This window comes from Ascaphus truei, chromosome 19 (genome assembly GCF_040206685.1).
Source record: "Ascaphus truei isolate aAscTru1 chromosome 19, aAscTru1.hap1, whole genome shotgun sequence".
NCBI lineage: Eukaryota > Metazoa > Chordata > Amphibia > Anura > Ascaphidae > Ascaphus > Ascaphus truei.
Genome location: NC_134501.1, coordinates 36,209,112 through 36,235,916, shown reverse-complemented (window position 1 = coordinate 36,235,916; position 26,805 = coordinate 36,209,112). Strand labels below are relative to the sequence as shown.

The 26,805-nt window shown below is 42.4% G+C and overlaps 1 protein-coding gene across 1 annotated transcript in view; it reads right to left on the bottom strand.

Moving 5' to 3' along the window:
• NOD2 (nucleotide binding oligomerization domain containing 2) overlaps positions 1-26,805 on the bottom strand; it is a 155,087-nt gene that overhangs the window by 11,714 nt on the left and 116,568 nt on the right. The window contains exons 5-11 of the mRNA XM_075577144.1: positions 22,525-22,608; positions 18,434-18,517; positions 17,018-17,101; positions 16,840-16,923; positions 16,243-16,326; positions 14,852-14,935; positions 955-1,038 (exon numbers count right to left, since the gene is read on the bottom strand). Coding sequence (XP_075433259.1) covers positions 955-1,038; positions 14,852-14,935; positions 16,243-16,326; positions 16,840-16,923; positions 17,018-17,101; positions 18,434-18,517; positions 22,525-22,608 — 588 coding nt within the window. The remainder of the gene's footprint in view (positions 1-954; positions 1,039-14,851; positions 14,936-16,242; positions 16,327-16,839; positions 16,924-17,017; positions 17,102-18,433; positions 18,518-22,524; positions 22,609-26,805) is intronic.

Sequence of the window (26,805 nt, the reverse complement as noted above, 5' to 3'; positions counted from 1 at the left end):
TTTGCTTCTTGTCCATTTTAACATGGAGCCCTATAAATTTAAGCCTGCCGCATTACACAGCTTTTTCAGTTGAATAGCGTTCCTTTCAGCTCCGGGACCCCTGCTCCCCAATGTAGGTACTGCTGGCACTTACTGATTCTTCAATGTCCTCCGGCACGTTGACCAATAGGAAGCCACAACAGACGATGTTCCTATTGGCTCCTGTGCCGCAGGAGATTTAAACCTCCATATTTTTTACCCAGTCGGGGAGGCTACCGGGGGTACCTTTGGGAGGTAAGTATCTCGGGGAGCCAGGGAGCCCCAGAGCTGAAATGAACAAGGTTCAGCTCCAGCGACCCCCCACGTCCCATCTAGAAGAAAGAAAGAGACTCATCCTAGGTCAGGAGTGGCCAACTCCAGTCCTCTAGGGCCACCAACTGGCCAGGTTTTAGAGATATACCTGCTTCAGCACAGGTGGCTCAATCAGTGGCTCAGTCATAATGACTGAGCCACTGATTGAGCCACCTGTGTTGAAGCAGGGCTATCCCGAATAGCTGGCCTGTTGGTGGCCCTTGAGGACTGGAGTTGGTCACCCTGCCCTAGCTGGAGCCACACCTTTAAAGTATACTATATAACGACCCCTACTTACTATGCTGTGCTATTCCACAGGACACGTTACAGTGTGTTCAGTTAATGAGCTATAAGGTGTCTTCCGGCCCTGGATAATACCTCATGGAAGAGCACCGTTTAGTAAATATGGGCCCTGGTGTTATAATGGAAAAAAAGGTTGAGAACCACTGTTTTAGAAGCTGGTGGCATCCGCGTGGATGCAGGGAAGTCTCTCACACCGTACTTTTTGTGGTGCAGCAAAAGATGTAGGTGGGTACCTAACCTCCGAGATGCCAAACGGACCAGGAATGCATTTTAGAGCAATGCGTCGCCTGCTTGTCCAGCAGCAGCGGGGTTAATGCTTACCAGATTGCAGCGACGGTGGAATTGTGGCACAGCGCTTGAGCCAGGGCCGAAACGCCACGCTCGCCGAGACGGTTGTTAGAAAGTCTAAGGGAATAAAGCAAAAAAAAAAGGGTCAAGTGCAGGAAGCGTCGCGCACTGGGGATTACTCCGGAACAGGTGAGAACTGCGCCATTATGAGCGTCTTGGGGAGCGGTTGGTTCTAGGAGAATTAAGGGTAGGAGCAATATTATGAGAAGATGTATCATAGAAACAGACATTTAGGGCAAATAAGAACCACTTGGCCCCAGTTGTGTAACTACGCCTTAAGGGACCCCCGGGCGACGTCACGGCCTCATGACGTCAATGTGCCACATGTCACCATGTGACGTGTTGCTATGACGATGTCATGGAGGGGGGCTGCTGTGTTACAGTGGCCCGCTCTCTCCTCGGGAATTAGTTTCAGTGCCGTGGGGAAGAGCACGGGGCCTCTGTAACTACTTGGGGGAGTCATCAAGAGTTCAGAGGGAGGGTCCTGACGTCCGTTGGGGGCCCGCACCCCAGAGCTGAGGCCCCGGGACATGCATGGGCATCCTGGGCAGTAGTTACACCACTGCTTGGTCCACCCAGTATACCATTCTCCGATCCGCTGTGAAACGTCAGACCCCGTGCCATTTTCCAATATCAGTGGCTGCACCTTTCTCTAGTCTTTCTGTTTATGTTTTTATTCTGAACCCGGAAGCCCGCACCTGGGACTGGGGTTCTGAGATTGAATTCACAGCCATACCAGAGACCCGCAGCCTACAATTGCAAACTTAAAACCGGCTGCAAATCTTGGATGGCTAAATAACACCGGAGACCCCAGGCTCCTCATAGGAGGTAAGTGCCAATATTTACTTTCCTCATAGGGCCTGGGTAGGTGTTTTCTAGGGATTATTAAGTTAGTCCTCAAAGGGGCGAACAAACACTTTCCCCTTGAGCACCAGACAGTGTTTTCCTTATTTGATCCATGGTTTTCTTTTGTATTTGGATATCCTTATGTCTATGCCAAGCATGTGTTGAATTCCATTCTATCTTAATCCCTACCACCTCTGCTTGAAGGCTATTCCACAAATGCACCACCCTCTCCTTGTCGCACTTCCTTACAAGTCCCCATAGCCACTCACCCACCCAGCAAGATGCAAACGTTTGTGCCTATAACTGGGGGCAGGTGTCTATTTTTCCTCTTTGCCCCAAATAAATCTACATGATTAATCGCAATAATGTTATATATATATACTAGCTGAGAGACCCGGCGTTGCCCGGGATGTGAACCGTGAATAAGTATGTGTAAATGTTGTATTGTAAAGTTGTAATGTCATGTGAATGTTATGTAATATTTTTGAAAAGTGTATTTGTAAAACAACAACAGTAGAAAGCACATGTATATGAGGGCAATTTTGGTAAGTGTATGTTACTTGTTACGGTTGTTAGTTATTAAAATGTTATTGTTGGAAAGCCTTGGTGAAAGATGGTTATGTCCATTGTTCATGTGATCGTGAAGTGTGTGTTAGTGAAATTAATATATATATATATAATGAGAAAGGGAACCAGGAAGTGATTATTTCGTGCTGACATAAAGGGAAACAAGTAATGTAGCAAAGCAATGGGGAAAGGCAGCTGTATGTTACGGTGAATAGGGAGAGGTATTAGCGGCAGAGAGAGAAGGGTGGAGATGCCACTTTATAGATCAGTGGTGAGACCTCACCTAGGGGTACACCCTCAGGAGTGCGTTAATGACGAGACGTTATTAAGCGCTGACGGGGGTCTTCAGACGCGCTAAGTGCGTTTTCCCACCGTAACGAGCCTTAGCTTTATTATAACGGACGTTAGTGATAATGAGATGCAGAAGAGGCGTTCCCTGTAACAGCGCAGATCCGCAGAGCGATGTTATAGTTACCGCAAGGATTTAACATTATGTTAGGTCAGAGCTAAAGGTGGCGTGACTCACACCCAGACCCCGAAACAGGTCTGTTACAGGGGCAGGATAAGTGTGAGATCACAGTTGGGTATGTTACAGGGGCAGGATAAGTGTGAGATCACAGTTTGGTCTGTTACAGGGGCAGGATAAGTGTGAGATCACAGTTGGGTCTGTTACTGGGGCAGGATAAGTGTGAGATCCCAGTTTGGTCTGTTACAGGGGCAAGATAAGTGTGAGATTACAGTTAGGTCTGTTACAGGGACAGGATAAGTGTGAGATCACAGTTAGGTCTGTTACAGGGGCAGGATAAGTGTGAGATCACAGGATAAGTGTGAGATCACAGGATAAGTGTGAGATCACAGTTGGGTCTGTTACAGGGGCAGGATAAGTGTGAGATCACAGGTCTGTTACAGGGACAGGATAAGTGTGAGTTCACAGTTATGTCTGTTTAAGGGGCAGGATAAGTGTGAGATCACAGGTCTGTTACAGGGGCAGGATAAGTGTGAGATCACAGGTCTGTTACAGGGGCAGGATAAGTGTGAGATTACAGTTAGGTCTGTTACTGGGGCAGGATAAGTGTGAGATCACAGGTCTGTTACAGGGGTACGGGAATGGCCTCCCAGCAGAGATGGTAGGGGCTAATACAGTAACACAGCTTGGGATAGACATACGGCTATTCTAAATATGAAAGAAACCAAGGATCAAACAAGGTCTGAGGCTTTGCAGCAGACAGGAAAATGGGCCAAGAGGTTCTTCTCTGCCATTGGATTCTTTGTTTCTATGTAACCTCTGCTCCAGATGTAAGAGTAACAAGTAGTGATGTAGCCAGTACCCGGCAAACCTCAGGACCCAGTACAGCACTAGTAACAAGCTTCATAAAGATGTCTCTGTGCATACTGACACATGAACATTTTTGCTCCATGATTTGAAGTAAATTGTAACAGCCTGATACACATCTACCATAGTGTATGTCACAATATACTGCACAATATTAGGGATATCTACCATAGTGTATGTCACAATATACTGCACAATATTAGGGATATCTACCATAGTGTATGTCACAATATACTGCACAGTATTAGGGATATCTACCATAGTGTATGTCACAATATACTGCACAGTATTAGGGATATCTACCATAGTGTATGTCACAATATACTGCACAATATTAGGGATATCTACCATAGTGTATGTCACAATATACTGCACAGTATTAGGGATATCTACCATAGTGTATGTCACAATATACTGCACAGTATTAGGGATATCTACCATAGTGTATGTCACAATATACTGCACAATATTAGGGATATCTACCATAGTGTATGTCACAATATACTGCACAGTATTAGGGATATCTACCATAGTGTATGTCACAATATACTGCACAGTATTAGGGATATCTACCATAGTGTATGTCACAATATACTGCACAATATTAGGGATATCTACCATAGTGTATGTCACAATATACTGCACAATATTAGGGATATCTACCATAGTGTATGTCACAATATACTGCACAATATTAGCGATATCTACCATAGTGTATGTCACAATATACTGCACAGTATTAGGGATATCTACCATAGTGTATGTCACAATATACTGCACAATATTAGGGATATCTACCATAGTGTATGTCACAATATACTGCACAGTATTAGGGATATCTACCATAGTGTATGTCACAATATACTGCACAGTATTAGGGATATCTACCATAGTGTATGTCACAATATACTGCACAATATTAGGGATATCTACCATAGTGTATGTCACAATATACTGCACAGTATTAGGGATATCTACCATAGTGTATGTCACAATATACTGCACAGTATTAGGGATATCTACCATAGTGTATGTCACAATATACTGCACAGTATTAGGAATATCTACCATAGTGTATGTCACAATATACTGCACAATATTAGGGATATCTACCATAGTGTATGTGACAATATACTGCACAGTATTAGGGATATCTACCATAGTGTATGTCACAATATACTGCACAATATTAGGGATATCTACCATAGTGTATGTCACAATATACTGCACAGTATTAGGGATATCTACCATAGTGTATGTCACAATATACTGCACAATATTAGGGATATCTACCATAGTGTATGTCACAATATACTGCACAATATTAGCGATATCTATCATAGTGTATGTCACAATATACTGCACAATATTAGGGATATCTACCATAGTGTATGTCACAATATACTGCACAGTATTAGGGATATCTACCATAGTGTATGTCACAATATACTGCACAGTATTAGGGATATCTACCATAGTGTATGTCACAATATACTGCACAGTATTAGGGATATCTACCATAGTGTATGTCACAATATACTGCACAGTATTAGGGATATCTACCATAGTGTATGTCACAATATACTGCACAGTATTAGGAATATCTACCATAGTGTATGTCACAATATACTGCACAATATTAGGGATATCTACCATAGTGTATGTCACAATATACTGCACAGTATTAGGGATATCTACCATAGTGTATGTCACAATATACTGCACAATATTAGGGATATCTACCATAGTGTATGTCACAATATACTGCACAGTATTAGGGATATCTACCATAGTGTATGTCACAATATACTGCACAATATTAGGGATATCTACCATAGTGTATGTCACAATATACTGCACAATATTAGGGATATCACCCATAGTGTATGTCACAATACACTGCACAATATTAGGGATATCTACCATAGTGTATGTCACAATACACTGCACAGTATTAGGGATATCTACCATAGTGTATGTCACAATATACTGCACAATATTAGGGATATCTACCATAGTGTATGTCACAATATACTGCACAGTATTAGGGATATCTACCATAGTGTATGTCACAATATACTGCACAATATTAGGGATATCTACCATAGTGTATGTCACAATATACTGCACAGTATTAGGGATATCTACCATAGTGTATGTCACAATATACTGCACAATATTAGGGATATCTACCATAGTGTATGTCACAATATACTGCACAATATTAGGGATATCTACCATAGTGTATGTCACAATATACTGCACAATATTAGCGATATCTACCATAGTGTATGTCACAATATACTGCACAGTATTAGGGATATCTACCATAGTGTATGTCACAATATACTGCACAATATTAGGGATATCTACCATAGTGTATGTCACAATATACTGCACAGTATTAGGGATATCTACCATAGTGTATGTCACAATATACTGCACAGTATTAGGGATATCTACCATAGTGTATGTCACAATATACTGCACAATATTAGGGATATCTACCATAGTGTATGTCACAATATACTGCACAGTATTAGGGATATCTACCATAGTGTATGTCACAATATACTGCACAGTATTAGGGATATCTACCATAGTGTATGTCACAATATACTGCACAGTATTAGGAATATCTACCATAGTGTATGTCACAATATACTGCACAATATTAGGGATATCTACCATAGTGTATGTGACAATATACTGCACAGTATTAGGGATATCTACCATAGTGTATGTCACAATATACTGCACAATATTAGGGATATCTACCATAGTGTATGTCACAATATACTGCACAGTATTAGGGATATCTACCATAGTGTATGTCACAATATACTGCACAATATTAGGGATATCTACCATAGTGTATGTCACAATATACTGCACAATATTAGCGATATCTATCATAGTGTATGTCACAATATACTGCACAATATTAGGGATATCTACCATAGTGTATGTCACAATATACTGCACAGTATTAGGGATATCTACCATAGTGTATGTCACAATATACTGCACAGTATTAGGGATATCTACCATAGTGTATGTCACAATATACTGCACAGTATTAGGGATATCTACCATAGTGTATGTCACAATATACTGCACAGTATTAGGGATATCTACCATAGTGTATGTCACAATATACTGCACAGTATTAGGAATATCTACCATAGTGTATGTCACAATATACTGCACAATATTAGGGATATCTACAATAGTGTATGTCACAATATACTGCACAGTATTAGGGATATCTACCATAGTGTATGTCACAATATACTGCACAATATTAGGGATATCTACCATAGTGTATGTCACAATATACTGCACAGTATTAGGGATATCTACCATAGTGTATGTCACAATATACTGCACAATATTAGGGATATCTACCATAGTGTATGTCACAATATACTGCACAATATTAGGGATATCACCCATAGTGTATGTCACAATACACTGCACAATATTAGGGATATCTACCATAGTGTATGTCACAATACACTGCACAGTATTAGGGATATCTACCATAGTGTATGTCACAATATACTGCACAATATTAGGGATATCTACCATAGTGTATGTCACAATATACTGCACAATATTAGGGATATCTACCATAGTGTATGTCACAATATACTGCACAGTATTAGGGATATCTACCATAGTGTATGTCACAATATACTGCACAGTATTAGGGATATCTACCATAGTGTATGTCACAATATACTGCACAGTATTAGGGATATCTACCATAGTGTATGTCACAATATACTGCACAATATTAGGGATATCTACCATAGTGTATGTCACAATATACTGCACAGTATTAGGGATATCTACCATAGTGTATGTCACAATATACTGCACAATATTAGGGATATCTACCATAGTGTATGTCACAATATACTGCACAGTATTAGGGATATCTACCATAGTGTATGTCACAATATACTGCACAATATTAGGGATATCTACCATAGTGTATGTCACAATATACTGCACAATATTAGGGATATCTACCATAGTGTATGTCACAATATACTGCACAATATTAGGGATATCTACCAAATGTCAAAATAGGATTACATATAGAAAAGTCGATAACTAGATGTACTGTAGATAGATAGACACAGACAGACAGACACACAGGCAGACACAGACAGACACACAAACATACAGACACACAGACACACAGACAAAGCTAAAGATGCACAAACAGACACGCAGACAGACACGCAGAAATATATATATATATATATATATATATATATATATATAATAGATAGACACACAGATACTGTATATATAATAGACACGCAGATATATATATATATAAAATAGACACGCAGATATATATAAAATAGACACGCAGATATATATAAAATAGACACACAGATATATATAATAGATAGACACACAGATATATATAATAGATAGACACGCAGATATATATAATAGATAGACACGCAGATTATATAATAGATAGACACACAGATATATATAATAGATAGACACACAGATATATATAATAGATAGACACGCAGATATATATATAATAGATAGACACGCAGATATATATATAATAGATAGACACGCAGATATATATATAATAGATAGACACGCAGATATATATATAATAGACACGCAGATATATATATAATAGATAGACACGCAGATATATATATAATAGACACGCAGATATATATATAATAGACACGCAGATATATATATAATAGATAGACACGCAGATATATATATAATAGATAGACACGCAGATATATATATAATAGATAGACACGCAGATATATATATAATAGACACGCAGATATATATAAAATAGACACGCAGATATATATAATAGACACGCAGATATATATATAATAGACACGCAGATATATATATAATAGATAGACACGCAGATATATATAATAGATAGACACGCAGATATATATAATAGATAGACACACAGATATATATAATAGATAGACACACACACAGATACTGTATATATAATAGACATGCAGATATATATAATAGATAGACACGCAGATATATGTAATAGATAGACACGCAGATATATATATAATAGATAGACACGCAGATATATGTAATAGATAGACACGCAGATATATATAATAGATAGACACGCAGATATATATAATAGATAGACACGCAGATATATATAATAGTTAGACACGCAGATATATATATAATAGATAGACACACACACAGATACTGTATATATAATAGATAGACACGCAGATAAATAGAACAGCTAGAGCAGCGTAGATGACTTTTCCTGGTACCAGCAGTAGGAGTAGCAGTAGTACTGTGGTGGTACCACCTGTAGTTGTGTACATAGCTTAGGAATCTGCTATGAATGTTCAACCTGTGTCAGAGGAACAGGTTGTGTTGGCAAGTACCTCTGTCAGAGGAGGCAGATGGGACTGAGGATCTAGAGGCCTGTTTGTTGTAGAGTGAGTTTCTGCTCAGGTCCCCCTGTGCCAGCAGCTATCTCTTCTGTGTCATTGACCTCAGGTGATCCTGTCTGTATAGTGACAGACTGGTGATGCTTCCAGCCCTAGTCCAACACTAGTCCAATTACCATTACACAACCCAAGTATCACTACCAACCCACGCAACCAGCCTGAGCCAAACCCAGCAACACAATGGCTTAATGAGGCTGAGGCTGCAGCCCTATTTGTAGCTTCCCCGCAGCGAATTCAAAGGTACATTTTTGGAACTTTGCTTGTGTAAACGTGTAAACGAATTTGTAGACTAAGCACATTTTAAGTTGAATGTGTATTTTTGAAACTGGTCCATAGTATTTCCCGACTGAAACTTATGTACACATTTAAAGCGGGCTCAAATATTAGAGAAACACGCGCACATCTCTAATAGGCAGATAGTCAGAAAGAGACATATTAATACAGACAGACAGACAGACAGATACACAGAAATAGAGAGAGAGAGAGATAGTTAGAGAGACAGTTAGAGAGATAGATGATTGATTGAAATATATAGATGCAAAGCTATAAATATTTATTCTTTAAATAAGAATCCAGATAGAAAATGCACCCAATGAAATAAAGAATGAAATGGACTATATCCTAGCTAATAAGAAACACGTGATTGAAGACTGCATTGTCCTTACTCGTTTTAACACAAGGAGTGATCACTGATTGCTTCGCTGCAAAATACATCTGAATGCAAGGATGGAAAGAAGACAAATGAATAAATAGAAAACCAAAATAAAAAAACAACATTAATATCCTCAAGAACAGCAGCAGAGAATTTCAATGAAAAATCGCTAAAGTGCATGGGGAGCCTTTAACAAACAATTCTGAAGACTTTTTGAAAATTATAGTTGAACGTGCAGAAAAAACTGGAAGAATCACTAACACAAAAAAGAAAATATCTGATGAGATAAAACAATTAATGAGGAGACGACATGAAATGAAGCAATCCCAACACGCAAGAACAAGACGTGAATATACAGAGCTTTGCAAAACAGTCCGCAAGCGTATAACTGAAGGGGTAAGAAAATGTAACTGTGACATGGTGAAGAAGACTATCGAAGGTACAAACGCTTAAACAAGATGAAGAAGCAATTTACGATTGGGAAGAAGCAAATCACTGCACTCAAATAAACAAAGGCTCAACGATAACAGATCGTGTACAGTAGGGCCCCGCTTCTCGGCGCTCCACTGATACGGCGATCCGCTGATATGGCGGCACCGAGAAGGGGGCCGCAATGTTGAATCAGAAGTCACGCATGCGCAGAATGGGCGGGTGCGCCCGTCGCGCATGCGCAGACCGCAGTTTGTGCGCACATACCGTAGTTTGCCGGCGCAGAGCATAGGTCGCACATGTGCAGAATGGCGAAAATGCCAGTTTGCGCATGCGCGGAACTGAAAATTGCCGGATCAGCTTTCCGGCGATTTTCACTAAAATGCGGGCCTCTGGAACGGAACCCGCCGTATACCCGGGACCCTCATGTACTTATCATAAAGCGAGTTGAGGACTTCTACATGAAATTGTACGAGAACAGTGATAACATAGGGCATAATCCAGCAGAGGATACGTGAGTATGTATGTATATATGTGTGTATGTATGTATGTATGTATGTCTTTATTTATATAGCGCCATTAATGTACATAGCGCTTCACAGCAGTAATACACATGACAATCATATAAATAACAGATCATGGGAATAAGTGTTTCAGACATAAAAGTAACATTTAGGAAGAGGAACAGGAACAGAGGAAAGGGCGAATCTTTGTAATATTGAGGAGAAAAAAGAGACAGGTTTTAGATACGTTTTGAATGTGAGAGGAGAATGTGAGAGAGGAGTCGAGTGTGACCCGTAGGCAGCGTGCTTGGGCTACTGGGTGAATGATGGTACTTCCAACAATAATGTGGAAGGAAGTAGTAGGGCCAGGTTTGGGAGGAAATATGCCATGCTATGTTTTTGCCATGTCAAGTTTAAGTCTGCGGAGGACCATCCAGGATGATATCACAAAGAGACATTCAGAAACTTTGGTCTGTAAAGCAAGTGTAAGGTGAGGGTTTGTGTGTCTTCAACATAGAGGTGAAATTTAAATCCAAGAGATGTGATTAGGTCACCCAGAGAAAGTGTGTAAAGAGAAAAGTGAGTAGAAACCACCAATAACATACTATGTATCATTCCAGAAGAAGTGGTAAAAGCAATAAAATCCATGAAGAATGGGAAGGCTCACGGGAAGATGGAATTACAGCTGAAAGCTTGAAGAACAGGAAAATTCCAGAACAAAAGAGCAATGCCATAGTTATCCTTATCCACAAGAAAGAAGATAAAGATGACCTCAAGAACTATAGACCAATCAGTCTTCTTCCAATCACAAGGTTTTTACAAAGATACTGACTAATTGGCTACAGCAGACCCTGGACTTCGCCCAGCCTATAGAACGAGCGGGATTTTGCAGTGGATACAACACAATGGACCACATCCAAGCCATAGAAGAAGGAATTTCCAGACGTAATTAATGCAATCTACACACTACGACTCAGTTTAGGATTCATAGATTACAGAAAAGCATTTGATTCTGTGGTTCTAAATGCATTAAGAAAAAGTCTTGAAGAAGCGTACATTGATATTATAAAGAACATTGACGAGAATGCCACATCAACCATTAGATTACATGAAGAAACGAGCAAGATAAGGATTTGTTAGGAGACACCATGTCACCATAGCTTTTCACATCAACACTTGAATCAAAATCAATGCTGAATATTTGAGTCACCTACAATTTTCAGATCACAATGTTATTTTTGCCCCATGTTCAGAAGACCTCCAGCAACAGATCGGAAAAGTTGTCGAAGCGAGTAAGAAAGTGGGCCTCCATATGAAACGCAGCAAGACCAAAATGTTCAACAAATGGTCAGCCCTGCAAAGCTCAAACTAAACAGAACAGAACTAGAAGAAGTTGAAGAATGTGGCTACCTTGGACGGCAAATAACAATGGATGGCAACCGTCTGATAAATTAACAGGAGAAAGAAGATGGGATTGAGCCTAAAACAATTTTGTAAAGCAATCTTCCATGGTGCCTCAAGAGGTGTAACGGGCATGCTCGCCACAAACCGGGACCGGCCCGCGGGGCTGAGGTGGGGATGTGAATACACCGACCTTAGACCACAAAGCCGGTTCTGGGTTGCGCAGTTCGTAGTCATTCGTAGCCGGTTCAGGGTTGGAGAAGGCAGGGTAATCCAAGAGCGGGCCGGGGTCAGAGTTGGAGACGTCAGAGTAGTCGATGTCCGGGCTGGAGTACGGCAACAGGGAATCAGGTACACAACGCTTCAGCGTAGCAGCTGAAGCGCGGGAATGGCCTCTGTGCGAGGAGCGGGAGCGGTCCATGATAAGGTCTCTGCAAAGGGAGACTGCAGGTCACAGGAACACAACAGGGCTGGCACTGGGGATTCAGTGCTTCAGCACAGCTATCAGGCAGTTGACGTGTGCCTGGGGTGAATGCAGGAAGTCTCAGGAACAGGATAGAGTAGCACTGGGGATCCAGCGCTTCAGCACAGGAAGCAGACCTCTGTTGCAGGTCTCAGGAACAAGGTAGAGTAGCACTGATGATCCAGCGCTTCAGCACAGGAAGCAGACCTCTGCAGCAGGTCTCAGGAACAAGGCAAGAGTAGCACTGGGGATCTAGCACTTCAGCACAGGATGCAGACCTCTGCAACAGGTTTCAGGAACAATGCAAGAGTAGCACTGGAGATCCAGCGCTTCAGCACAGGAAGCAGTCCTCTGCAGCAGGTCTCTGGAACAAGGCAAGAGTAGCACTGGGGATCCAGCGCTTCAGCACAAGAACAGACCTCTGCCAGGGGTGAATGCAGCAGGTCATAGGAACAAGGCTAAGGCAGGAGTGTTGTCACAAACACTGTTACATCCAAGTGAACTTGAATTATGCTCAGCAATGAGTCAGAGGAAGAGGCCAGTATAAGAAGGGCAGATAGCCAATCCCAAGACAGAGGTGTGTGGGAATTCCTCCAATGCCAGAGCAGAGAGACAGAGCTGCAGTGATTGCCAGCACAGGTGATAGTGCAAGCAATTCCAAGGGGAGGTTTGTTTGAGAGTTCACCAGCTCTGCAAGAGTGAGCTCCCGCCAAACCCAGGAACGGATTCCTCACAAGAGGAAAGTTTTCGACCAGTGTATTATGTCCGAGATTACGTGTGGCTGTAAAACTTGTACCATAAATGCGACGATAATTCAGAAGCTTTAGACAACTCAAAGAAGTATGGAGAGATATATGCTGGGTATTACCCAAAGAGACAGAAAAAGGAATGAATGGGTTAGAAACCAAATAAGAGTCTGTGACATCATCACAACAGTGAAAAAATTAAAATGGCAGTTGTTCGGACATATCGCAAGAAGAAATTATCATTGTTGCACGAAGATGGTACTCGACTGGATTCCAAGGTAAATTAAAAGACCAAGACGACGACCAAAAGTAGGATGGGAGCATGAAATCATAAAATGTGTTGGAGCGACGTGGAGAAGAGAGGCTGTAACCGCAGTTATATAAAAAGAAAAGAAGAATACTCTCTAGTGCTACTCTCTCTATATAGTGAGTAAAAACAGCAATAAGTAATAATACAAAATGTGTGAAAATATATTTCTAAGAAATCTATAATAACCATCAAACCATATATAACAATGCTACAAAGTATACATAAAACTCCACTAAAGTGTACCAAAATAATTCTAAAAAGTGTATCTACATATATAGTGTACAAAAAATGGGAACAGTATTATCGTGCAAAACATCAAAAGTTCGAAATATAACCAAAATACCTACTGTAGGAGTAATAATAGTTTTCCTTGCAATATACTGTTGGCAATTTGAAATCCAAAAGTAATCAAAATGGAAGGAATGCGCCACCCAGTGGATATTAACAGAAGACAAAAAAAAGAGAAATATAGTGTAATACGTAATGGAAAATATATTATACAAAGCACATAAATAGTTGCACTCACAAAAGGTATTGTGGTAATCAGCATGTAATACAGACTCTGTAGCCACGGGATCGGCTGTTTCTCCTCATCGGTGATGTGATATTTGAGAGTTAAGCGTCCCAGCCTCTCCAGCTGATTATTCACTGCTGATCTTGTGTCCCTCACGTATCTCACGATAGCCCGCTCCTATTACACTATATTTCTCATTTTTTGTCTTATTTTAATATCCACTGGGTATCGCGTTCCTTTCATTTGGATTACTTTTGCAACCGCAGTACCTGGAAAATTGTTGGCAGGCCTTCACCTAGCAGTGGATCCACAATGGCTGAAGATGATGAGCTGATAGATAGATAGATAGATAGATAGATAGATAGATAGATAGATAGATAGATAGATAGATAGATAGATAGATAGATAGATAGATACATAGATACATAGATACATAGATACATAGATGATAGCTATAGATACTGTAGATAGTTTTCTTTTTTTGGAGCCCAACAACAAAATGTATATAGTAATTAGGATATTATTAGGTATGGAGCCCCGACACTAACGAGGAAAGAGGGATAATTGTTTTTGTATCACTGTACCAAACATATCCATACTTTAAAGTCTTTAGCGTCGCGTTTTTCTTAAGGGCTTCCGCGAATGACATGGCATCTTCATCCCCAAGCTGGTTTTCTTCAAGGCTGGGAAAGAGAATTACCGTTATTTCTATGTTTGGCAGGTAGAATATGATTTATTCCCACCAGAAGGGGATAGCCGCACTTACCCAATACCCTCACAACTGTAAATGGGAGGTTATACAAAATCTGGTAAGAACAATGTTCATGGTCTTGAGACGAGATTCTGTACTATTTGTATATAATTACTGAGGGTCTTTTTCCCATTGCAAGGGTAACTTAAAACTTTATTTATAATATATAATGGTGGAACTCCAAGTAGCTGGCTTAAAATCACCCTTCTGTAATGAATCTGATTGGCTTCCTTAAACAAATCTGCAATTGTTAGACTTTGGCACTAGTACTGTATATACTATATGTATATACTTAATGAGCCTTAACCTTTAGAGCAGTGTTTTTCAACCGGGGTTCCTAGGACATCTTAAAGGGTCCCCAGAAATGTTAAGGTTATTTGAAAATTAAACCAAATACAGAAAAAAATAAAATTTATCAGATCTCAGACGCGCTATTAGAGAGGGTTGGGGTTCCTTACAACGCATCTGATCTCAGACGCGCTATTAGAGAGGGTTGGAGTTCCTTACAATGCATCTGATCTCAGACGCGCTATTAGAGAGGGTTGGGGTTCCTTACAATGCATCTGATCTCAGACACACCATTAGAGAGGGTTGGGGTTCCTTACAATGCATCTGATCTCAGATACGCTATTAGAGAGGGTTGGGGTTCCTTACAATGCATCTGATCTCAAACACGCTATTAGAGAGGGTTGGGGTTCCTTACAATGCATCTGATCTCAGACGCGCCTTTAGTTCCTTAACCAAAAAAAGGTTGGAAACCACTGCTTTAGAGTGATGGCGGTCTGACGGCATCAGATTGCCCCCAGACCTACAGCACTTCTGGGTCATATGATTGCTCTAGGCCACAACCAGGATCAGGATGCCGGAAATGGAAGTGGAGGGGGCTCCACTTCCATTTCAATTAGACTGGCTGCACCGTAAGAGACGTCACTTCCATCCCCACCTAGAAAACAAGCAAGTTCCCATGATGTACCTAGTACATCATAAGGGCCACATCGTACTCAGCACGTCATAAGTGCCATGACATACCAAGCGCGTCATAAGGGCCATGACATACCAAGCGCGTCATAAGGGCCATGACATACTTAGCACATCATAAGGGCCCATGGTATGCTACATCATTAAGGGTAACGGGTAAAATTATTTTAACCCCTTTGTTGCCAGAAAGGTCTGCGCAAAACACTCAGTACTTTAGAGTTGCATAGAACGCAATGTTCTGTACCTTGTAATGATACCTACCAAAGTTCTTCCAAAATTGTATTCTTCTCCAGCATCGCAGCTAAGGCTCGAGCCCCGGAACTTCCAATGTTGTTACCTACCAGACTAAACATGAAAACAGATCACTCAGTGAGAGCATTCAACTTCAAGGAGTCAAACAAGTGTATTATTATTATTATTATTAGAGTTTATAAGTTTCTGTTTTACCTGAACCAGATACTATAAGGTTACAAAAAGCAGGCAAATAAGGGACAAAACCCACCGTATTCCTAACTGTCTCAGGTGAGCAGTATTACCAGCTTCACGATGCAGAATCGGTGACCAAGCTCAAAGAGATGAAAAAACTGTCTCTGAGTGGGTACACCGACTCTGCACTTCCATGCCTCAGGCTGAGCTTTACACAATTAAGGCAATCCACATATAAAACATATAGGAAGCTGAAGGTGAACGGATCAGTGTGCTCATTTGCATGTCACTACCCAGAATCCTGCATCTTAACCACTGTGGGACATGCAGGGACCCGGGTTGTTGGGGGGAGGAGGAGAGAGAGTCAGGGAGTAGCTGGGGGGGGGGGGGGGAAGAGTGGGGTTTGCTGGCCCAAACTATCTGGGATCTCACCTGAGCCAGATCAAACTCCTGTTGTCTTGTAGAGCCTCCGCAACTGCTTGAGCGCCGACATCTCCGATACTGTTCCCCCAGAGCCTGGAAGTCACACGTTTCATTATATTGTCGATAGCAAACCGGCGAAAAGACAATAACGTGGATCCAAGTCCTGGCTGCTGCTTATTCTACTCACCCCAGGAACGTGATCGACTTGCTTTCCTTCAATCCCTCGGCCAATATTTCCCCACCGGCGGCAGTGATTAAGTTATTTCCTAACCTAAGGGACATAAAAAGAAAATCCACCCCCCCCCCCAGATAACAAATCATTTAACCATTTCAATGCCGGGGGGGGGGCAGTAAAGTATTGGAGGAAGTGACAAGAGAAACAAAATTATAGCAAAATCTTATCCCACATATAAAGCATTTAAACTGTTTTTACCAACCTCAAATTCCCAATGGAGAAATATGTGTGTGTGTGTGTGTGTGTGTGTGTGTGTGTGTGTGTGTGTGTGTGTGTGTGTGTGTGTGTGTGTGTGTGTGTGTGTGTGTGTGTGTGTGTGTGTGTGTGTGTGTCTGTGTGTGTGTGTCTGTGTGTGTGTTAAAAATAAAAATTGGTTGGCGCTCCAACTAGACCAAATAGTACTATTAAAGCTGCAGTTCAGTCAATATCCTGCATGTGTGTTTTTTTTAATAAATCAGTTCTGTAGTAAGAAAAAAATACTTTTAGCATTTTCTGTTTTTAAAAAAACAACTTTGAAAGACCAATTTTCTTGTATTCTATTTTAACAGCAATTTGCTAAGGCACTGCCCCTTCATGTCCTGTCACAAGCCCTGGCACACCCCTTTGTCAGCCCTGCCCTCCCTCTAACACATGTCAGTGCAGGAGTGCTCATGAATATACATGAGCTTCCACTGACTGACAGAAGCAAATAAAAACATATGTCAGCTCTAATTATGTCACCAAATTTCGCCTATCAATACATGGAGAACGAATTGACTGGCAGCTATACAGTTCTTTAGGTAATTAGAGATTGCACACATGAAACTATTGAAGTAAAAAAATAAATAAAATAAAAAAAAGACTGAACTGCAGCTTTAAGTGTGTATAAGACACAAAATTGTGATATACAGTAAATATGACTAAGTAATAAGGTGCTGTGATAATAATATTGATCTATATGTAAATTGAAAAATACCTACCCTGTATATATAGAGTATGTAATGTGATAATGAATATTGAATGTGAAAGGGTTAAAAGGGGGGGGGAGGAGAGCGGAGGGAGAGAAGGAATGAGAGAGAAGGAATGAGAGAGAAGGAATGAGAGAGAAGGAATGAGAGAGAAGGAATGAGAGAGAAGGAATGAGAGAGAAGAAATGAGAGAGAAAAAACAGGGAAGTGAAAGAAAGAAAAATTGAATTGAAAAATGAGAAGAAAAAAAAAAGCGAAAAACAATGTCAATTTGTCAAAACACCTGCGCTGAAGCAGAGATATCCTGAAAACCTGACCTGTTGGGGGAGCTTGAGGACTGGAGTTGAGCGTCCCTGATTTACAGTATTTAATATCAGAAAGTGATGAGTAAATTGCTTACTTATACCGGGGAATTACTTACCGTAATGCCAGGAAGTTCTGCTTGTGCTTTAATAGATTTGCGAAGCTGTCCATAGATTTATCTGTCAGATTGTTGTTGAATAATCTACAAGAGTAGGGGACGGAGAAATCCAGGTAAGAAAGGGTGGGAGCGGGACAGGATTTCCCTATTTAACGTGCCTAACTTTCTGTGCTTTTTCTTATTAATATTAGCACACACACACAGTCATTTGTTTTATTACAGAGAATTGCAGCAGGGGGCCCATTCATTTCAGCTCCGGGGACCCCCTGCATCCAAAGATACAGGGGTCACGTAATGGCGGCTTTTCAAAGGTCATGTGCCCTGTGGGCCAATAGGAAGCCGTGATGTCATCAAATGTAGCTTCCTATTGGCCCACTTGACTCGAGAGCTTTAAACTTGCATTAGATACCGGCACCCTCTATGGAGGTCTGTATCTCAGGAAGCAGGGGGTTCCCGTAGCTGGAATGAATGGGGTTCAGCTGCAGAGACCCCCTGCTTCAATCCTATATAAAAAAAACCTTCTAATCTCCTACCCTAAAAACCTAACCCTTTACCTTAATCCCTACCCTAAAAACCTAACCCCTTACGTTAATCCCTACCCTAAAAACCTAACCCCTTACCTTAATCCCTACCCTAAAAACCTAACCCTTTACCTTAATCCCTACCCTATAAACCTAACCCTTTACCTTAATCCCTACCCTAAAAACCTAACCCCTTACCTTAATCCCTACCCTAAAAACCTAACCCTTTACCTTAATCCCTACCCTAAAAACCTAACCCCTTACCTTAATCCCTACCCTAAAAACCTAACCCTTTACCTTAATCCCTACCCTAAAAACCTAACCCCTTACCTTAATCCCTACCCTAAAAACCTAACCCTTTATCTTAATCCCTACCCTAAAAACCTAACCCTTTACCTTAATCCCTACCCTAAAAACCTAACCCTTTACCTTAATCCCTACCCTAAAAACCTAACCCTTTACCTTAATCCCTACCCTAAAAACCTAACCCCTTACCTTAATCCCTACCCTAAAAACCTAACCCTTTACCTTAATCCCTACCCTAAAAACCTAACCCTTTACCTTAATCCCTACCCTAAAAACCTAACCCTTTACCTTAATCCCTACCCTAAAAACCTAACCCTTTACCTTAATCCCTACCCTAAAAACCTAACCCTTTACCTTAATCCCTACCCTAAAAACCTAACCCCTTACCTTAATCCCTACCCTAAAAACCTAACCCCTTACCTTAATCCCTACCCTAAAAACCTAACCCTTTACCTTAATCCCTACCCTAAAAACCTAACCCCTTACCTTAATCCCTACCCTAAAAACCTAACCCTTTACCTTAATCCCTACCCTATAAACCTAACCCTTTACCTTAATCCCTACCCTAAAAACCTAACCCCTTACCTTAATCCCTACCCTAAAAACCTAACCCTTTACCTTAATCCCTACCCTAAAAACCTAACCCCTTACCTTAATCCCTACCCTAAAAACCTAACCCCTTACCTTAATCCCTACCCTAAAAACCTAACCCCTTACCTTAATCCCTACCCTAAAAACCTAACCCCTTACCTTAATCCCTACCCTAAAAACCTAACCCTTTACCTTAATCCCTACCCTATAAACCTAACCCTTTACCTTAATCCCTACCCTAAAAACCTAACCCTTTACCTTAATCCCTACCCTAAAAACCTAACCCCTTACCTTAATCCCTACCCTAAAAACCTAACCCTTTACCTTAATCCCTACCCTATAAACCTAACCCTTTACCTTAATCCCTACCCTAAAAACCTAACCCTTTACCTTAATCCCTACCCTAAAAACCTAACCCCTTACCTTAATCCCTACCCTAAAAACCTAACCCTTTACCTTAATCCCTACCCTAAAAACCTAACCCTTTACCTTAATCCCTACCCTAAAAACCTAACCCCTTACCTCAATTCCTACCCTAAAAACCTAACCCCTTACCTTAATCCCTACCCTAAAAACCTAACCCCTACCTTAATCCCTACCCTAAAAACCTAACCCTTTACCTTAATCCCTACCCTAAAAACCTAACCTCTTACCTTAATCCCTACCCTAAAAACCTAACCCTTTACTCTAATCCCCTTCCTAAAAACCTAACCCTTTACCTTAATCCCTACCCTAAAAACCTAACCCCTTACCTTAATCCCTACCCTAAAAACCTAACCCTTTACCCTAATACCCTTCCTAAAAACCTTTACCCTAATCCCCTATCCTAAAAGGGTTAGATTTTTAGGATAGGGGATTAGGGTAAAAGGTTAGGTTTTTAGGGTAGGGGATTAGGGTAAATGGTCGGTTTTTAGGGTAAGGGGTTAATGTTTTTAGGAAGGAGATTAGGGAAAGGTTAGGTTTTTAGGGTAGGGGATTAGCATAAGGGGTTAAGGTTTTTAGGATAGGGGATTAGGGTTAAAGGTTAGGTTTTTAGGGTAGGGGATTAGGGTAAATGGTAGGTTTTTAGGGTAAGGGGTTAATGTTTTTAGGAAGGGGATTAGGGTAAAGTTAGGTTTTTAGGGTAGGGGATTAGCATAAGGGGTTAAGGTTTTTAGGATAGGGGATTAGGGAAAAGGGTAAAGGTTTTTAGGAAGGGGATTAGGATAAATGGTAGGTTTTTAGGGTAAGGGGTTAATGTTTTTACGGTAGGGTGTAGCGTTAGTAGTAGGGGTTTAGATAAGGGGGTTTTAGGGTAAGGGGTAAGGTTAGCGTTTACCTTGGCAACAAAGCGGCCAGCGACGAGATGTACTGGCGGCGAGGTGAGTGGCGATTTGGTCGCGGTGAAACGGCCGTGACCAAATGTCCTAACCCTTTACCTTAATCCCTACCCTATAAACCTAACCCTTTACCTTAATCCCTACCCTAAAAACCTAACCCTTTACCTTAATCCCTACCCTAAAAACCTAACCCTTTACCTTAATCCCTACCCTAAAAACCTAACCCCTTACCTTAATCCCTACCCTAAAAACCTAACCCTTTACCTTAATCCCTACCCTAAAAACCTAACCCTTTACCTTAATCCCTATCCTAAAAACCTAACCCCTTACCTCAATTCCTACCCTAAAAACCTAACCCCTTACCTTAATCCCTACCCTAAAAACCTAACCCCTACCTTAATCCCTACCCTAAAAACCTAACCCTTTACCTTAATCCCTACCCTAAAAACCTAACCTCTTACCTTAATCCCTACCCTAAAAACCTAACCCTTTACTCTAATCCCCTTCCTAAAAACCTAACCCTTTACCTTAATCCCTACCCTAAAAACCTAACCCCTTACCTTAATCCCTACCCTAAAAACCTAACCCTTTACCCTAATACCCTTCCTAAAAACCTTTACCCTAATCCCCTATCCTAAAAGGGTTAGATTTTTAGGATAGGGGATTAGGGTAAAAGGTTAGGTTTTTAGGGTAGGGGATTAGGGTAAATGGTAGGTTTTTAGGGTAAGGGGTTAATGTTTTTAGGAAGGAGATTAGGGAAAGGTTAGGTTTTTAGGGTAGGGGATTAGCATAAGGGGTTAAGGTTTTTAGGATAGGGGATTAGGGTTAAAGGTTAGGTTTTTAGGGTAGGGGATTAGGGTAAATGGTAGGTTTTTAGGGTAAGGGGTTAATGTTTTTAGGAAGGGGATTAGGGTAAAGTTAGGTTTTTAGGGTAGGGGATTAGCATAAGGGGTTAAGGTTTTTAGGATAGGGGATTAGGGAAAAGGGTAAAGGTTTTTAGGAAGGGGATTAGGATAAATGATAGGTTTTTAGGGTAAGGGGTTAATGTTTTTACGGTAGGGTGTAGCGTTAGTAGTAGGGGTTTAGATAAGGGGGTTTTAGGGTAAGGGGTAAGGTTAGCGTTTACCTTGGCAACAAAGCGGCCAGCGACGAGATGTACTGGCGGCGAGGTGAGTGGCGATTTGGTCGCGGTGAAACGGCCGTGACCAAATGTCCTACACCGCACCTGAGAATCCTGAGAATCCGGTGTATAATCCAAATATCTAATGTTAGTCCACTGAAAGGTATCACAATCTGCACAGTTGTTACATTGCTGAGTGCTTTCATGCTTTCACTATATGTCATCCGTACTTACGCAATCTTCTGGAAGTTTGGCCAGTGTACAGCTTGGTCCATTAGTTTGCAGGCCCCTTTATCGGAGATGTTATTGTCCCTCAAGCTAAACATAGAAAAGACACAGATTTCTCTCAGCTCCCATGAGTTTACAATCTAGCAGTCATTTACTGGTCTACTTCCCGGAATTGCCCTGATCAAGGGTTTACAATCAATCGTTTCCTTCACCTCTAGCCCACCCTGTCCCTGTTAGATCCCGTAAAGATAAGAAGGGAGGAGGGAGGGGGCTTTGTCTGCGCAAACTCCTGTTCAGCACATAGTGATATCACACAAAAGAGGAAAATGAAACACCTCCCACGTCTTAGATATCCATGTTAACTAGATACGTAAAGATATTAAACAGGTCACTGTTACTGGTTCATTTTGGTCCTAGGAGGGACAGCACCTTTAATAGACAAAATGAAAATTCTTCATGAATATAGTTGTTGGATTTGATGGAGCAGCCATACATATTTTAAGCCACGTAGATTTTAGGAAAAGACAGTGAATTGATGAATAAAGCAGTATGATGAATGGCATAACCCCATTCTATGCCAGTGGGGTCAACAATGCGTTCCAGGCCCCTCTGGCAGAAAAGGGGTTAAAATGAAGTATCAGAGTCTCCTAATTCTGTCTTCGTGTCTCCCCTGCTGAAATCCCTCTCCTGGCTTCCTATAAAATCCTGTATTACTTACAAAATTCTCCTCCTCACTTTTAAAGCTTTACACTCTTCTGCCCCTCCTTACATCTCAGCCCTAATCTCTCACTATGCACCTTCCCGACTCTTGTGTTCTGCTCAAGGATGTCTTCTCTCGGCCCCGCCTTAAACCTTTCTCACTGACTGTCCCACACCCCTGGAATGCTCCTACCTTCAATACCCAACTGGCACCCTCTCTATCTACCTTTAAGAGCCACCTTAAAACACAACACTGCAATGAATCATATGGGTAGCTCCATGGCTGATGCTATACACTTCATACATCGACCTTGGCCACTTGCAGAGGCACTTACCAGAACACCTTCCCACTGTTTCTATACGTTCTTCCTACTTACCATTTAGATTGCAAGCTCTGCGGGGCAGGGACTCCTTTTCCTAAATGTTACTTTCATATCTCAAGCAATTATTCTTATTACTGTATATGTTATATTATTATGTCACGTGTATTACTGCTGGGATGTGTTTGTACATAGATGGTGCTATATACAGCTAAACCCCGTTATAACGCGGGTCTCGGGGTCCACCCCGAGACCACCGCGTTACTAACGGGGTCGCGGGAAAAAAAATGGCCGCCGCGCTTTGGCGCATATTCATCCCGCGGGACAGGAGATGGGAGCGGGCATGTCCCTCCGCTCCCCGCTTCCCCCTGTCACCGCGGGACAGCCCGCGGGGCAGGAGATGGGAGCGGGGATGTCCCTCCTGTCCCCGCTTCCCCCTGTCACCGTGGGACAGGCCGCGGGGCAGGAGATGGGAGCGGGGATGTCCCTCCTGTCCCCGCTTCCCCCTGTCACCGCGTGACAGCCCGCGGGGCAGGAGATGGGAGCGGGGATGTCCCTCAGGTCGCTGCTTACCTCAGATCCCGCTGCCTGCATGGAGGTGGTAGCGGGGGGTTTCTTCTCCCCACCGCTGTCCCTGGCGCTCCCGCTGCCTGCGCGGGAGGAGGGGGGGGAGCGGGTGGTGGTGCTGGTCGCGGCCTTTCCTCTGCTCCGACCCCACCCCCCGTCTGTGTAGAGTCACTTGAGAGAGCTTTGGAGACAGGTAAGCAGTCTCCGGAAGACCGCTAACCCCCCTCCCCCCCCCCGCCGCAGCACAGGGCCCTCGCGTGTGTGTAAGTGTCTGTGAGTGTGTGTAAGTGTCTGAGTGTGTGTGTAAGTAAGTGTAAGAGCCGGAGCGGGAGGTGGGAGGTTTGACAGGGAGGGGGGGCGTGGCTTGAGCGGAGGGACCCGCTACTCTCCCCCCCCTCCCTCCACGGACTGCAGGAGGGAGCTGCTACTCTCCCCCCCCCCTCCCTACACGGGCTGCAGGAGGGACCCGCTACTCTCCCCCCCCTCCCCGGACTGCAGGAGGGAGCTGCTACTCTCCCCCCCCTCCCCGGACTGCAGGAGGGAGCTGCTACTCTCCCCCCACTCCCTCCACTGGCTGCAGGAGGGACCCGCTACTCTCCCCCCCCCCTCCCTCCACGGACTCGGGCTGGAGCACTCATACATACACACATACACACACACACACACACAGGCACTCACGCACTCATACACACACACGCGCGCACACACATGCAGGCACTCACGCACTCACACACACACACACAGACAGGCACTCGCACTCACACACACAGACCGCTAACCCCCCCCCCCCCCGCCGCAGTACAGGGCCCGCCGTAGCCGCAGCGCAGGGCCCCGCCACCCCCCCAACCTCCACAGCACAATGACTTCCCACCCCCTTAACTTTGTGAAACAAAAGTCACAAGACGTTGTACAGGCAAAATACATCTGTTAAAGTGCAGTTGTCTGTTTATTTCTATATAATAATTGTGTGCAGTGTGCAGTGTGTGTGCAGTGTGTCAGTGTGTGCAGTGTGAGCAATGAGGAGTGTGTGTGCAGTGTACAGTGTGTGTGCAGTGTGTGCAGTATGTGCAGTGTGAGCAATGAGCAGTGTGTGTGCAGTGTGTCAGTGTGTGCAGTGTGAGCAATGAGCAGTGTGTGTGCAGTGTGCAGTGTGTGTGCAGTGTGTCCAATGAGCAGTGTGTGTGCAGTGTGCAGTGTGCAGTGTGTGTGCAGTGTCAGTGTGTGCAGTGTGAGCAATGAGCAGTGTGTGTGCAGTGTGCAGTGTGTGTGCAGTGTGAGCAATGAGCAGTGTGTGTGCAGTGTGCAGTGTGTGTGCAGTGTGTGTGCAGTGTGTCAGTGTGTGCAGTGTGAGCAATGAGCAGTGTGTGTGCAGTGTGTGTGCAGTTTGCAGTGTGTGTGAAGTGTGTGTGCAGTGTGTCAGTGTGTGCAGTGTGAGCAATGAGCAGTGTGTGTGCAGTGTGCAGTGTGTGTGCAGTGTGTGTGCAGTGTCAGTGTGTGCAGTGTGCAGTGTGTGTGCAGTGTGTGTGCAGTGTGTGTGCAGTGTGTCAGTGTGTGCAGTGTGAGCAATGAGCAGTGTGTGTGCAGTGTGCAGTGTGCAGTGTGTGTGCAGTGTGCAGTGTGTGTGCAGTGTGTCAGTGTGAGCAATGAGCAGTGTGTGTGCAGTGTGCAGTGTGTGTGCAGTGTGGCAGTGTGAGCAATGAGCAGTGTGTGTGCAGTGAGTGTGTGCAGTGAGTGTGTGCAGTGTGCAAAAAAAAATGAATGTTTTTTTTTTTTTTTTTTTTTTAACGGGAGCCACGGGAAAACCGCGTTATAACCGAATCGCGGTATAACGAGGCGCGTTATAACGGGGTTTAGCTGTATATATATATACAGGTATACCCCGTTTTAAGGACACACACTTTAAGTACACTCGCGAGTAAGGACATATCGCCCAATAGGCAAACGGCAGCTCACGCATGCACCTGTCTGCATGTCCTGAACAGCAATACCGGCTCCCTACCTGTAACAAAGCTGTGCGCAAGCGGGGAGACTATAGAGCCTGTTACAAATGCCTTATTTACATCAGTTCTGCACGTATATGACGATTGCAGTACAGTACAGGCATCAATAAGTGGAAAAAATGTAGTGCTTCACTTTAAGTACATTTTCACTTTACATACATGCTCTGGACCCATTGCGTACGTTAATGAGGGGTATGCCTGTATATATATATATATATAACAAAACAAAACAGAAATAATAAAGGAGCGCCTAATGCAACAACCTGCCTAACTGTGAATAAGTAGCCAACTGCGTTGATACAACCTATGGGGTGGCTAAAGTGGAATATTATAATTAAAAAACCCTATGTGATTCTAAGATAAAATGTGTAATAACTTTAATACAAAGTGTACATGACAAAATTGTTAAAAAATGCTTCTGGAAAAAATAAAAATATATGTTGTAATACAAAAAATATCTAGAAAAATGAAAAATATAAAAAATATGAAAAAATGAAAATAAAAACTTTTTCCAAAAAACTATTAAAAACTTTTGAAAAACCTTAAAAGTCACAGAGTCCTGTTCCAAGTGAATGCATCCAGGTATAGGCAGCCCGTTTATAAGGGATCACAACTCCCTAGGAATACCTATGAAAGAAAAAAGAAAAGAAAACAGGCGCACACCTAGTGCATTAAAGTTTAACAATAATTTTATGGAACAT